This window comes from Neomonachus schauinslandi, chromosome 2, assembly GCF_002201575.2.
Source record: "Neomonachus schauinslandi chromosome 2, ASM220157v2, whole genome shotgun sequence".
In the NCBI taxonomy this organism is placed as follows: domain Eukaryota; kingdom Metazoa; phylum Chordata; class Mammalia; order Carnivora; family Phocidae; genus Neomonachus; species Neomonachus schauinslandi.
The window spans coordinates 193,964,949-193,978,335 of record NC_058404.1 but is presented as its reverse complement, the minus strand read 5'-3'; the positions used below and the strand labels follow the sequence as shown (position 1 = coordinate 193,978,335).

General features: G+C 39.7%; 1 protein-coding gene across 1 annotated transcript in view; it reads right to left on the bottom strand.

Annotated features, from left to right (window-relative positions):
* The window catches only part of BOD1L1 (biorientation of chromosomes in cell division 1 like 1), a 59,403-nt gene that overhangs the window by 13,260 nt on the left and 32,756 nt on the right, over nt 1–13,387 (bottom strand). Inside the window, exons 12-18 of the mRNA XM_044913110.1 lie at nt 11,941–12,005; nt 10,959–11,043; nt 6,396–6,442; nt 4,922–4,982; nt 3,353–3,423; nt 2,677–2,749; nt 1,143–1,222 (exon numbers count right to left, since the gene is read on the bottom strand). Coding sequence (XP_044769045.1) covers nt 1,143–1,222; nt 2,677–2,749; nt 3,353–3,423; nt 4,922–4,982; nt 6,396–6,442; nt 10,959–11,043; nt 11,941–12,005 — 482 coding nt within the window. The remainder of the gene's footprint in view (nt 1–1,142; nt 1,223–2,676; nt 2,750–3,352; nt 3,424–4,921; nt 4,983–6,395; nt 6,443–10,958; nt 11,044–11,940; nt 12,006–13,387) is intronic.

The window sequence follows — 13,387 nt, the reverse complement described above, 5'->3', positions numbered from 1 at the left end:
AATACTAATATAGTATGTAAAAAAACAAAAACAACAAACCCACACACAAATTAAAATATAAAATCAGAATTCTGTTTTATACACATTGAAAACATTATCTAGATGTGATTTTTTAGTGAAAATGGTTGGTATATTTTACTTAAATTCAGCATTAAAAAACTTACATGAAACTGAAGGGAAAATAAAAAGAGAACCCTTCAATATTGCTGCCTCTCTCCAAATTTAGGAGTACTGTCTCAGGATTCTTGTTCTAGATAGGGCAGGGGGAAGGATGGGGTTAAAATCCTGTTTCCTTCCTTCACCACGACCAATTGAAATTCATGACGATACACGACTCTCTCCTTGGTTGTTAAAATTCTTTTACTACTTTTTACTTAGTTCATCAGTCACTGGTGGAAAACAGAGACTTTGAACTGGTTTTAGTAAGCTAGAGTTCAACTGTATATATTTTTATAAGCTGACTTAAATACTTCTGGAACATGGTGGAAAAAATTAAATCAGGGAAAGAGAGAAAAAGGAGATGGAACTAGTTCGGAATAGACAATGAGCAGCACTGAGTCTCAGAAATGGAAGCATGCCTAAGAAGAGGTATCTACCAGGAAAAGGAGAAATCTGGGCCTAGAGAGCAGGAGCAGAAATAAAAATTTATGAGCCACCTCCCTGAGTCATCAGATGAAAATAAGACCATATGAAAAAAAGGCAGTGAGTGAGGCCAATCCTTGGACTACTTATCTTTTAGGGGCAGGAAGCAAAGTAGAGAGAAGGCAGGGTATTAAAACTTTAACATAATATGTATCACTGTATTTCAATGTTTTGGTGCAAGCACATCTGTGGTAAAGCATGTGACACTTTGGAAGGAAGCACCTAGAAGCCTGAAGTCAATGACATCACTGAACAGAAACCTGAGCAATGGTTATATATAAACTGTGACATTAATACACTCTTATAGTTTAAAACTATAAAGTGCAGTATTTTTTTTTTTTGCAGGACCCTGAAAAAGATACCTTTTATAATAAAGTAAATATTAGAGATACATAAAGTAAAAAGAATACTAGAAGGGAAAAAGAATATTATAGTAAGTGTTCACAGTGATGCAATTAGGTTACCCCCCCAAACTTAAAATTAATACAGGGAAAGAATACCTTTGTATCTTGTGGTTCAGTTTCAGAACACTGCCTCTGTGCTGTTTCTATTTTGGAATCTAGGACATCTGGATTATCATCTGTAAATCAGTTTGGACAGAATCACAAAGGAATAAAAGCTAAATGAAAAATGAAATGCATGGTTCTATTTTAAGACAGTTTAAGACTTCTTTTTTATAGTCTTGCGATACAGTGAAGCCAAAAAGTTATTCTAAATGTATTTACATCATGTGATTTAAGCACTGAACACTGACTGTGGCCCTGGCAAACCAAAAAAGTAAAAATATAAAAAATAAAATCAAAAATCCACAAATACTTAGCTGACACCAATAAACCAGCAGGTTCTATGGAAAAGGCTTAGGGCATACAGAATTCCTAGAGATACTTTTAACTTCCTAAATGAGTTAACACTTAGGAGGTATAGCTTAGTGATTGAGACCATGGGCTTAGGAATCAGATTTACTTGGTGGGAGTCAAGTCACATCTAGCCGAATCTTAATTTCTTTATAAAATGGTGATAATGCCTTACTCACATAGTTATTATCAATGTGTATAAAATAACATGAATAGTACCTAAAATATGAACTGAAGAATTAAAAAATAATTACACACTCCTAACCAAAAAAGTAAAGTATTTATCCATTCTTTCTCACATATTACTTAATATTCATTACATTTGTACTTCATGTAAGGTATCAAAGTATGAGTCTCTGTACCATCTGATATGGTAGCCACTAGCTACATGTGGCTGTTGAAATTTAAATTAAAACTGAATGCAATTAGGGGCGCCTGGGTGGCTCAGTTGGTTAAGCGACTGCCTTCGGCTCAGGTCATGATCCTGGAGTCCCGGGATCGAGTCCCGCATCGGGCTCCCTGCTCGGCGGGGAGTCTGCTTCTCCCTCTGACCTTCCTCCCTCTCGTGCTCTCTGTCTCTCATTCTCTCTCTCTCAAATAAATAAATAAAATCTTTAAAAAAAAAAAAAAAAACTGAATGCAATTATATATCCAGTCTTTCATTCACACCGACCACATTTAATTGCTCAAGAATCACACATGGCTAGTGTCTACTGTACTAGACAAAACAAATACAGAACACTTCCATCATTGTGGCAAGTTCTACTGGATAGCACTGTTATAGACCATGGGAAAATCAATAGTATGAAGCACATAAAGGCTATTACATGAACCTTTACTAAAGCGCTTCACTAGCTCTATGGGGCGTCTTGTTGATGATATAAAATAAGGAGCTCAGTGGCACCTGGCTGGGTCCCAGGCACAGGTTACAGAGGGAGCTTGGGTTTGTGTGAGTTCCAGGGGTTGGGTCATCTGCAGGTAACAATGTAGTTTCTAAATCAAGTTCAGAAAAAACCCTGGAGGTGCCAAGCCAGTCTGGATACAAACTGGACTCCAGAGTTGTAAAAGTAAGCAATTACCCCTCTCAAAAATTTTCTATGATATTGGCCCAGTATTTTGGATGTAAAAATAATATGATCTTCAAAGATGTCTGAAAAAGGAATATATATATTCTAAATACCCAGTTCATCATCTGAAGAGGGATAATGCTTCTTTCTTTTTCTTTTAGGCATCTGTCTTTCTTCCTCTTCAACCTGGAATCAAGAATGACTATATATTAAAGTCAATAGAATTTGGAACCAATCTACTGAAATGACAGCACACTTTATTAGCTTTAGTCTTTGAAATAAGTTTTTTAAAAATCTAGAATAACACTTTCGGCATCTAGGTTTGGATGAAACTTATTTTGTTAAGGTTGAGTCTTTTTTTTTGGATTTGAATGTAAATCCATACAAAACATTTAAATCTGTTTCTGGTTAGTCACTGTATTCCAACCATTCCAAAATACGTTTAAAAAAAAAAATTTCTCCTTTGCCCATCTCTGAAGTCAAGCTATGTCTCACAATCAGTCCTAAATTTAGGACAGCATGTCCTAAATTAATTGGTACTGTTCGTCTCCTCTTTCAGTGGCCCAGCAAAGAGCTGAGCAAAGGCAGTAAGAAATAACATTTACCCGTTCTGACAGTACAACGTGGACACATCCCAATAATTACCTACACAAGAGCATAAACAGATAAAAGTGATACGGAGATCTGCCTAATTTTTAATACATACAAAGAAGTAAAGCCTTTCTTTGTGCACCACCGAAAGCACTCTGTACAGAACATGAAATACTTGAGTTTCTTATGAAAACCCACCTGTTTAGGATTTGCTTCAACGCTGTGATCTCTTAAGGCTTCTGTGTTGTCTTTTCTGCTCCTGGATATCTCTGATTAATAAATACAAAAAAGAAAAAAAAATATTAAGTATTTAGTCATTCCAATACTTACTTTAGGGGTCTGCATGGCAGCGGGAAGGACACTCTATGAATCACTGTGATGGGGTCCTCGGAGCAATCAGGCAAGCTCCGTGATGCCCCTTTGTAGAATATAAGTAAACGGGTTCATGGAGGGATGAAGTCACTGGACTCTGCATAGAGACTTCAGGGCCATTTCCTTCCAGCTCATGTAGCAACACAGTGTGAAGACGTATCCAAGGAAAACAAGTAGGTATTATTTCATAGCTGTCAGATTAGCAAACGTTCACCAGGCTGGTAATACCAAACACAGGACAAGGTGTGAAGTTACAACTGGTACACCACCTGGGGACAATTTGGCACATTCGGTAAAGCTGAAGAGGTGCCCACCAACTCAGCAATCCCATACCTAAGTTCCAGGTACACGACACTGGGAGACAGGTACAAGATCATGCACAGCAGCACTCTGCAATTGGGAAAAGTTGCAAAAAACCCAAATGTCCACCAACAAAAGCAAAAAAGAGTAACAGTGGTATATTCACACAATGTAATACTAAACAGCAATTGAAATAAAGTAACTAGAGTTATACATACCACGACAAAATTTCAGAGCATAAGGCCAAAGGAAAAAATAAGGCGGAGACAGTTTCTCTAATGTGATACCCTTTTCCTAAAGCATGCAACATCGGGCTACATATTTTTTATGGAGATATATACAGCAATTGCAGAATAGTGGTTCCCTTTTGAGCAGGGTAAGAGACTGGGATCAGCGAGGCATATGTGATTTCAACTGTATCTGTAACATTTAAAAAAAAAAAATTGAAGCACGTATACTAAATTTTTAAAGATATGACAAAAGTAGGTGATGAGTACATGAGTGTTTATAATTATTGCTGCTTTACTTTGATTTGAAATATGGTATAATATATTATTGTAAAAAGACTCTTTCCCCACTCTTGGAATAAGGTATCAACAACATTCTGTGTTCTGTTTGGGAGGAGAATTATCCCTCTGGAGTTGGCAGCCTCCACAGGTTTCATGGAATGAGGCCTGACTCCTAGGAGAAGACTCCTAAATGTGACACAGCTGATCTGCTGATTTGAGATGGCCCATCAGAAGTAAACACAAAGTGCTCAGTACGGACCTTCTCCTACAGCACAAACCTCAGGCAGCTCTACATTCTGTATTCACAATGGGTTAAGTCCAATGTGAAGTTACTGGCAAAGTTCTAGTAGCTATTTATGGCAAGACACCACTTATAAGCTCAGGGCCTTGAACAAGGCACTGGACCTCTTCCAGCCTTGGTTTCCCCAGCTAGAGAAGTAATGCTGTTAATACCTACCAAATGATATGAATTAAGTAAGAGAAAATTTGTGAAGTAATCAGCACAGGGCCTGGTGTATAAGAGGCACTCAACCAATGGGAACTACGATTAATGCCAACATTAATACTATGAAATTCATTAACTTACCTTCCTTGTTAGGAGATCTGCTACGAATTTCTTCATTTGCTCTTGAGCCTGAATTTTTGACCTAAACATACCATAGAAAAGGTTATTTATGGATAATATCACCAAAGTCTTAAAGGCAGAAAAAATAAGTAAGAGAACTGACATAACCTGGTTGTCTGGCGGAAATGTGGAAATGGGCTGGAATATGTGCTCTTTTAAATTTCACCCAGAAGCTGAAGAGCACAGAGCATCTTTGTTTTGAAGAAGTTTCGGTTTAACAAATTATCATCCTACTATGTTTTATTCACCTTGTCTTTAAAATGGTTATGGCAAAAGTGTAAGAATTTAAAAAAAAAAAAAATTCTGAATTCTATGAATTCTCTTCCCATCCAATGATCCCTCATGATTTTTTTTCTTTACTTAAAAATGCTAAAGGATTCTGTCATTCTATCATCATCTCTCTTTGGCAAATCTCGTCAACTATACTTTTATTTAACTGAGGGGAAGTCTTAGACTATCCTACAACATTCTCAATCCTAGCTACAGAATTTCATGCACACTTGGAAAGGCAGTGATACTCTTAGACTAGGGAAAGGCAGCTGCCAGGGGCCTCAGGGAAGTGAGGTGAGGAGCAGCACTAGCTCTACATATGGAATCCTTTTGGAGAGTAAATCTAAACCAAACCAAGTGGGCTTTTCTTTTTCCTCTTACTCGGCTGACTGTGTATGAGTTTCTAACTATAAAACAGGATGTTTCAAAGGGCTGAGGATAGCCCTCTGATGTCTGGCAACACGCAGAGCTCCCCCGAGTTCTCTCGAGACACTGGAAATAATGTGTCTCTTTGCAATTTGCAGCCATTTTACAAAATGTTCTCTCCTGGTAAGGTATCAGGTCCCCTGTGCATTAAGAAAGACATACAATTTCTTTCAAGCACAAAAGAGATTATGACAGCCACAGCTGGGAAAGAATATGTATACGTGTCAATTACGGTTTAGTATCTTCAGAAAAGCTTTCCAGAAACACAAAATGAACTTTAGTTCTTAAAATAAAATGTTTTGTCTATAGCACCAGGATAATTTCAGATTTTGTAATCCAATTATCAAACTTGTTACAATAATAAAAAATAGAAAGTTCACAGTTCTTTGAAGGATTTCATTAGTAATTCCCAGGTGAGTTTCCTAGTCTGAGGTATCTGGGCTTTCTGTTTCCTTAAGTGTTTCAAGACACTGCCCTAAGGAGCCACTAGAATGCAGTGCTGCTGAATTCAGAGTGACACACCCCCTTTTTTTTTTTTCTGGGGAAATCAACTAAATTTCAGTTGACCGTTGGCCTGAATATCTCAGCTGGTATGTTGCAGTTGAGTGGAGAGCACACCACAAATATCCTCCTGTCTCCTAAAGAATGCACAGACAATCCCTTTGCTAGATGCCCCCTTCCCATTCGCTCTCAAAACACCAAGCCCCACAACTAAACCCAAAACATTATGGTGACTTACATTATTAAATGATTCATTCACCAAGAAAGGGTCCCTCTGTAGTTCGGCTGTTCAAAAACAAAAATGAGAAATAAGGAAACTGAATATTGTTTCTGAACCACAGAGAAACAAATTTAGAATTTTTTAAGGTAAAGTAGGACTATGTCACTAACTGGCCTAACTGCCTTGTGAACTCTAAAATTCTGACCAATTATTTTCTACAATCTGTGCCTGCCATTATGCCAGAAAAACCACAGAAATTAATGCTGCGTGCATTTTTATAATAATGGCAGTGGTCCATTAAATCCCTGCACCTATTTAACTCTGTTGGTGATCTGAGGCTTAGGAGAAAGGTAGACCTTCGCTGTAACTCTTCAGCCACAAAGTGACACTGGTTCATTTAAAAATAATGCCATCAAGTGAAAAGTTAGATTCTATTCCTTCAAACAGCAATGGTCTATTTATATTCTCTGGAAACTTGAAGTACAAGGTCTACTGTTTCCACTCAACAATGACAGAACACACATTTTTCTTTTAAACAACTTCCTTTTACGTAAGTAGATCTCTTACTGAATCGTACCTAAACACAGTGAAGTCATCTGGAATATACTGTGGGAACAAAGGACTTCAGGATCCAAAAATGTTACCTTCTTGACAATAACAAATGGGATGTTAATTATTTGCACCTTTTTTAAAAAAGGATTTTATTTATTTATTTGAGAGAGAGAAGAGCAAGAGCGAGAACATGAGCAGGGGGAGGGGCAGAGGGAGAGGCAGACTCCCCACTGAGCAAGGGCTCGCTCCCAGGACCCTGGGGTCATGACCTAAGCTGAAGGCACACGCTTAACCAACTGAGCCACCCGGGCACCCAATTATTTGTACTTTAACACGGATATACAGGTTTTAACTGATACATTTAGGTTTTGGACAAATTAGTCATTGTTAAGGTTTTAACACGTCAGCATGAATGGTTTCTCAGGCCTTGGGGTGATCTTGCAAGGACTGCTTGATACTTCTGTTTATAAGGCTCTTGAGATCACATACTTTGAAGGTAACCACCCCTTCAGATGGTTTTGCCTTGGAAGGTCCCTGCCCTGACCACCCCAGATAGTCCTGGGTGAGGATTTACACACATTGCTCCTTACACACTGCCCTTCATTTTTCCTTGTCCACATAATGCACACCTACTCATCCTTCAATATTTGGCTCCAACCTAGGGGGAGTGACAAGTGTTATGAAAATGCAAAACTTACATATTCTTTGACCCTTCAATTCTCTTTTATGGAAATACTTGGGGAAACACATAACTACACGCATATGAAAGTTCATTGCAGCTTTATTTATAATAGCAAATACTATAAAAACTGGAGACCACTAAAGATCTAACAAATGGGAAAATGCGTTACAGACTACTTTCAGCTGTTAAAACAAATGAAGTCAATCTGTATACACTAACACCGAGTAAAACAAAGAAATTAAAAAATACTATAGATACTATGGTTTCATTTTTGTTTAACTATAGAATTGTACTTAAGGTGGGTATCATGAGGAGTGGGAAAACGATTATGCACTTCTTTGTGTCTTACTTTCTATAATTAAAGGGGACAGAGAGATTGGTTCAGCTTAAACCCAGGCCCTCCCCCAAAGCCCTCCCCAGCAAAGCTGACCCCACCAGACATGAATGTATCTTTATTACAGAGAGCACCTTCCTCACTGGCATGTTACTTCTGTAAACTGCATGCGTGCAGATAAGGACTGCATTCTCTACCTCAATTTCCCTAGTACTCACAAGTACCTCACTTACCAATGTTTGTTGGGGGAATAATTTAAAGAGCCAAGGCCATCACATAGGTGATGAAAAAAAAAATCCAACCATGTTAAGTGTGATGCTTAATTTTCTTCATATACTTCAACCAAGATAACAACAGCAAAGAATATGTAAGTTTTGCATTTTCATAACACTTGTCACTCCCCCTAGGTTGGAGCCAAATATTGAAGGATGAGTAGGTGTGCATTATGTGGACAAGGAAAAATGAAGGGCAGTGTGTAAGGAGTAATGTGTGTAAATCCTCACCCAGGACTATCTGGGGTGGTCAGGGCAGGGACCTCCCAAGGCAAAACCATCTGAAGGGGTGGTTACCTTCAAAGTATGTGATCTCAAGAGCCTTATAAACATATAGTTGCTCTCCTAGCACCTTCCCCAAGAGCTTAGTTGTGGTCTGGGGCACAATGTGCTTCCAGGGACACCAACTCTACTCTCACCCCAGGAACAGAGCTCCTGATTTACTTTAAATCAACCAGCAAGTACATTCATCTGGCCACAGTAATTAGTTTAGGGTGGACAAAGGTACCTAAGCTGAATCAGAGTAAGTCCTGGGATTTTGGCCAGGAATGAGAGGACAAAGATATTTCTCTAGAGGTTTACAAATGAGAAAGCAATTACCTCTGTTGGGGGCTGAGGGAAGGGAAGAAATTGGGTCTTTGCAAGATGGATCTTTGGGGACATCACCACGCTCTTGGATCATGCTCTGCCTGAACTTTGCAGTCTTGTGAATACCATTATGGACTGGATGTTTGAGTCCCCCAAAATTCTTATATCAAAACCCTAAGTCCCCAGTGTGATAGTATTTGGAGGTGGGCCTTTGGGACGTTTAAATATCATGAGGGTGGAACACTGCTGGGATGTGTCCTTACGGAAATAAGAAGAGAGAGATCTCTCTCTGCATGCATACATGCAAGAGCATAACCAACAAGAGAGCCCTTACCAAGAACTGGACCATGCTGGCGCCCTGAACTTGGACCTCCAGCCTCCAGAACCAAGGGAAATAAATATTTGGTGCTTAAGCACTCGTTCTGTGGAATTCTGTTCTAAACAGCCTAAACTGCCTAAGACAGTGAGCTAATACATTTCCTATAAACATCTGTAGGGTTTTTTTGACTTGCAACTAAAATCACCCTAACTGCTCTATGTGGCTGGCGTGGACATTTCGACAACACTGGAAAAAAAAAAAAGAAAAAGAAATGGCATAAATTTGGTCATATGCTCTAGAGTTCCTATTACTTTTTCCCCTTCTTAATGTGCAGATCAGAAGAGATGATACAATATTGACTAGAATATAAACCAGAAATAATTATCCATTGTCACAATTTTCATTTCTAGTTCCCTAACCCAGTGGTTCTCAAAGTGTGGTCCAAAGACCCCTGTGGCTCCTGAAATCTTCCATCAAGAGCTCCACAAGGTCCAAACTATTGTTAAAATACTAAGGTGTTATTCACCTTTTAAATTCATGAGTACACATGCTATTTTCCAGAGGCCATGTGAAGTTCCCAGAATTATCTGAAAAGGCTATTAAAATCCAACCATGTTACACTACATCAAAAACTAATGATGTAATGTATGGTGATTAACATAATAAAATAAAAAAAAAAATCCAACCATGTTAAGTGTGATGCTTAATTTTCTTCATATACTTCAACCAAGATAACAACAGCAACATATTGAATACAGAAACAGCCACAAGTAACCAGCTGCTTTCTATTATGCTAGACTTAAAGAGATTTGCAAAAATGCAAAACCATGTCACTTTTCTTCCTACATTTTGTCATTTGGGAAAATTTGCTATTTTTCATGAAAAAACTGTTATTTATGTTAACCTATAGTGAGTTAATTACATTGAATGAATACTTATAACCTTCTCAGTTTTAGTTTCTTATTTGGTAAATGTCAACAGGTATAATCCACATAACAAAAGTTCTCTGGGATCCTCGATAATTTTTAAAAAGTGTAAAGTGGTCCTGAGTTTGGGAGCTGTGGCCTTAAACCTTCCTGACGCTGAGGCTCTCTCCTACAGAACATGAAGTATACCCCGAAGACAGCACACAGAGACTGGTAAGAGCCTGTAGGAGCCGGAAGCAGCGTCAGTACTCACCAGGGCCCAGTCAGAGCGCAAGGGCCAACAGGCAGAGGTTTGGGTGGGCGCATGGGCTGCAGGCTAGCTTTTGGAAAGGAGGTGCAAGAGCACCTGGAAGGGCAGGAAGGCACATGGAGACACGTTTTGGGGAAAGAGCAAGAGTTTGCTCCAAAGCAACTTGCTTTCTGCCATATTTATTTGGAGATAAGAGATTTAAACAATTGCCTTACATAAAACTGACAACTGATGAGAAAAAGTATATGCTAAAAATGAAATAGTAAAGAATCCTCTCCAACCTCTTTTAAAAGGTGAGATGCAAATTCACAAAGCCTGTCAGTGTTTTATTATGAATCGGCTATTATATTGATTTTATTTTTTTTAAGATTTATTTATTTGAGAGAGAGAGAGAGAGAGAGAGAGAGCAGAGCAAGTGAGAGAGAACATGAGTCAGGGAGAGGGGCAGAGGGAGAAGGAAAAGCAGACTCCCCGCTGAGCAGGGAGCCCAATGCGGGACTCGATCCCAGAACCCTGGGATCACGACTTGAGCTGAAGGCAGACGCTTAACAGACTGTGCCACCCAGGCGCCCCTCAGCTATTGATTTTAAGCTGTAACAAAAGGTAAAACCACAGGCCAGGAAAACAATAATGTGAACCACCGCTGAAAGCAGCTTACCTACTCCACTTGGCTTTCTCCCACATGGACTTGCTGGTGCTGCTAGAATTTCACGGTTTTTCTCTTCCTCTGATGGTACAAATATCTAAAAAGTCCGAAGCACCATAAAAAACTAAGTTAACTGAGGTTTTTACAAGAAGACACGACTAACCTCAACTTAATTAAAACATCTAGCATCTTGTAACAACATAAAATACTTTCAAGTCTGTATAAAATTGAAATGAATACATGCCCACTTTTAAAAACAACAAACGAACAAAATCAATCTCATATTTCATCCATCAATGTTTCTCCCGTTGCTTTAAAAGTAAAACTGCAAATTAGTGTGACACACATGGCCCTCACTGATCATGCCCCTCCCTTGTCAGGTCTGCATTTGTCCATAGCACACCCTGCATCACTGCAGTGCCCATGTTAAAACTGACCCTCCTGCTCCGTGTCCAGAACATGCGTCTTTGCCTGCAAGACTCTTTTGTTTCTTTTTCCTCTGGTAAACTTCTACGCTACTTGTAAAACCCCACTCCAATATCTTCTTGCAAGCCCTCCCGTCTGTGTACCCATTGCTCCTGCTGGTAAGTTGAGTCTCCTCTGTACTGTACACAGTCCCCATGTTTACTGCTACCTTGTCTCTCTTATACTCAGAGGGTGCCATGAGAGCAGGCTGCAAAGGGGGCGTGGAGATTCAAGTTCTACTTTGGAAATGGATCATATAAGAATGGACAATGGATTAAATGTGGGGTGACAGCAAGAGACTGAGGGTGACTCCTGGTGTCTGGTTTGAGTAAATGGAACTATGATGGCACTATTTACTGAGATTATTGAGGTTCTTAGCTTTCCTGCCTCGGGGTATGACAGTAACAATGTCTAAGTGTCTCAAGTACACTGGGAACAGGTACTGATGCTGAAGGACACATACACCTGCATGTGGTGAAATGGTACTCACACCATCTACAGCTCAGCGTAACTGAACTATCAGCCATACCTCAGTTTTCAAGGTGCCTTTCAGTGCCCGTCCTCCCAGAACATTCGACGGAGACTCTTCACTGCCTAATGAAATTCAGACCATTAAACCAATTCAAGAATTTGCTTACAAAACACATGCCAAATCAAAAGGTAACAGAATGTTATTATCTAGCATGCCATGACCCCTTCCTCTAATGTTTTATTTTGCTGTCAGTAGAAAACAATAAAAGGAATATGGATGAAAAATCTTGGATGAAAGGCAGGGGTCATTTACTCATTTTTGGGGAGTGAAATTGTTCCTTGCTGTTAAGACGGCTGCCCAGAAAGAATAACAAAAGATTATTTCTGGAGACATCACATTTCCAAATATTTTTCTACAGTGTTCTGTATCAAGTTTGGCCCTAAAAGAAAATGTTCTGGGGGCGCCTGGGTGGCTCAGTCGTTAAGCGTCTGCCTTCGGCTCAGGTCATGATCTCAGGGTCCTGGGATCGAGTCCTGCATCGGGGTCCCTGCTCAGTGGGAAGCCTGCTTCTCCCTCTCCCACTCCCCCTGTTTGTGTCCCCTCTCTTGCGTTCTCTCTTTCTGTCAAATAAATAAATAAAATATTATAAAAAAAAAAAAGAAAAGAAAATATTCTGGGCCACTGAGATATGTTCCCAACAAAGAAAATGTTTATGAACAGACTCACTTTGCTTGCTTCACCCTGACACAGCAAAGTCTAAAATCATGTTAGGAAGCTGTGAGGCAGACAAAGGAAAATGGCATTTTCTCTGGTGGAGACTCATTCCCATCCCTGTTGCAGTCCTTTCTTTCTCTCTTCCTTGTCCCTCTGTGACTGTGGCTTCTAGTTCTTTTACCCGCCCACACAGAAGCCTCCAAAGAAAATCCTTCCTTTCTCTAAGAGGCTGCAGGCTTTTCCTTGCTAAAACCTCTTGTTTCTGCTCCTTCAGGGAAACAAAGGTGGGGAGGAAGGAGTAACAGACTGTAGCAATGGTTAAGTCATAAAAATCCGCAGAGCATGCAATTTACCCAGGCTAAATTCAATGGAAAATAGTCAAGTTCCTTATTTCAACCCTTGGAACACTTCCTAACGACCCCTTTCTTAAGTCCCTTTAATGAACAGGACTCAATCTACTGGCCTCAGCTTCCTGAGGCTGTATGTGATGACATCCAAGGTCTGCTCCACTTTAAAAGTCCAGGACACTAGAATTTATACAGCCAGAGTAGAAAAGTCAACGTCCCTGACCCCTTCAGGTCTAGCCCATGACGTCCCTCTGAGTTCTCAGCATCTAAGCACCTGCCACTAGAGTGTCACTGCCTACTTAAAACACAAGGCTGGATTCACAGCTGCTCCCCATTTTGAAGAGTTATCTTTGCATTCCCAGGGCCTAGCACAGTAGAAGCTGACACAGAGTGTCTCAGGTTGGATGGCACAGTGAATGACTGAGTCCAAAGCTTACCCCTTT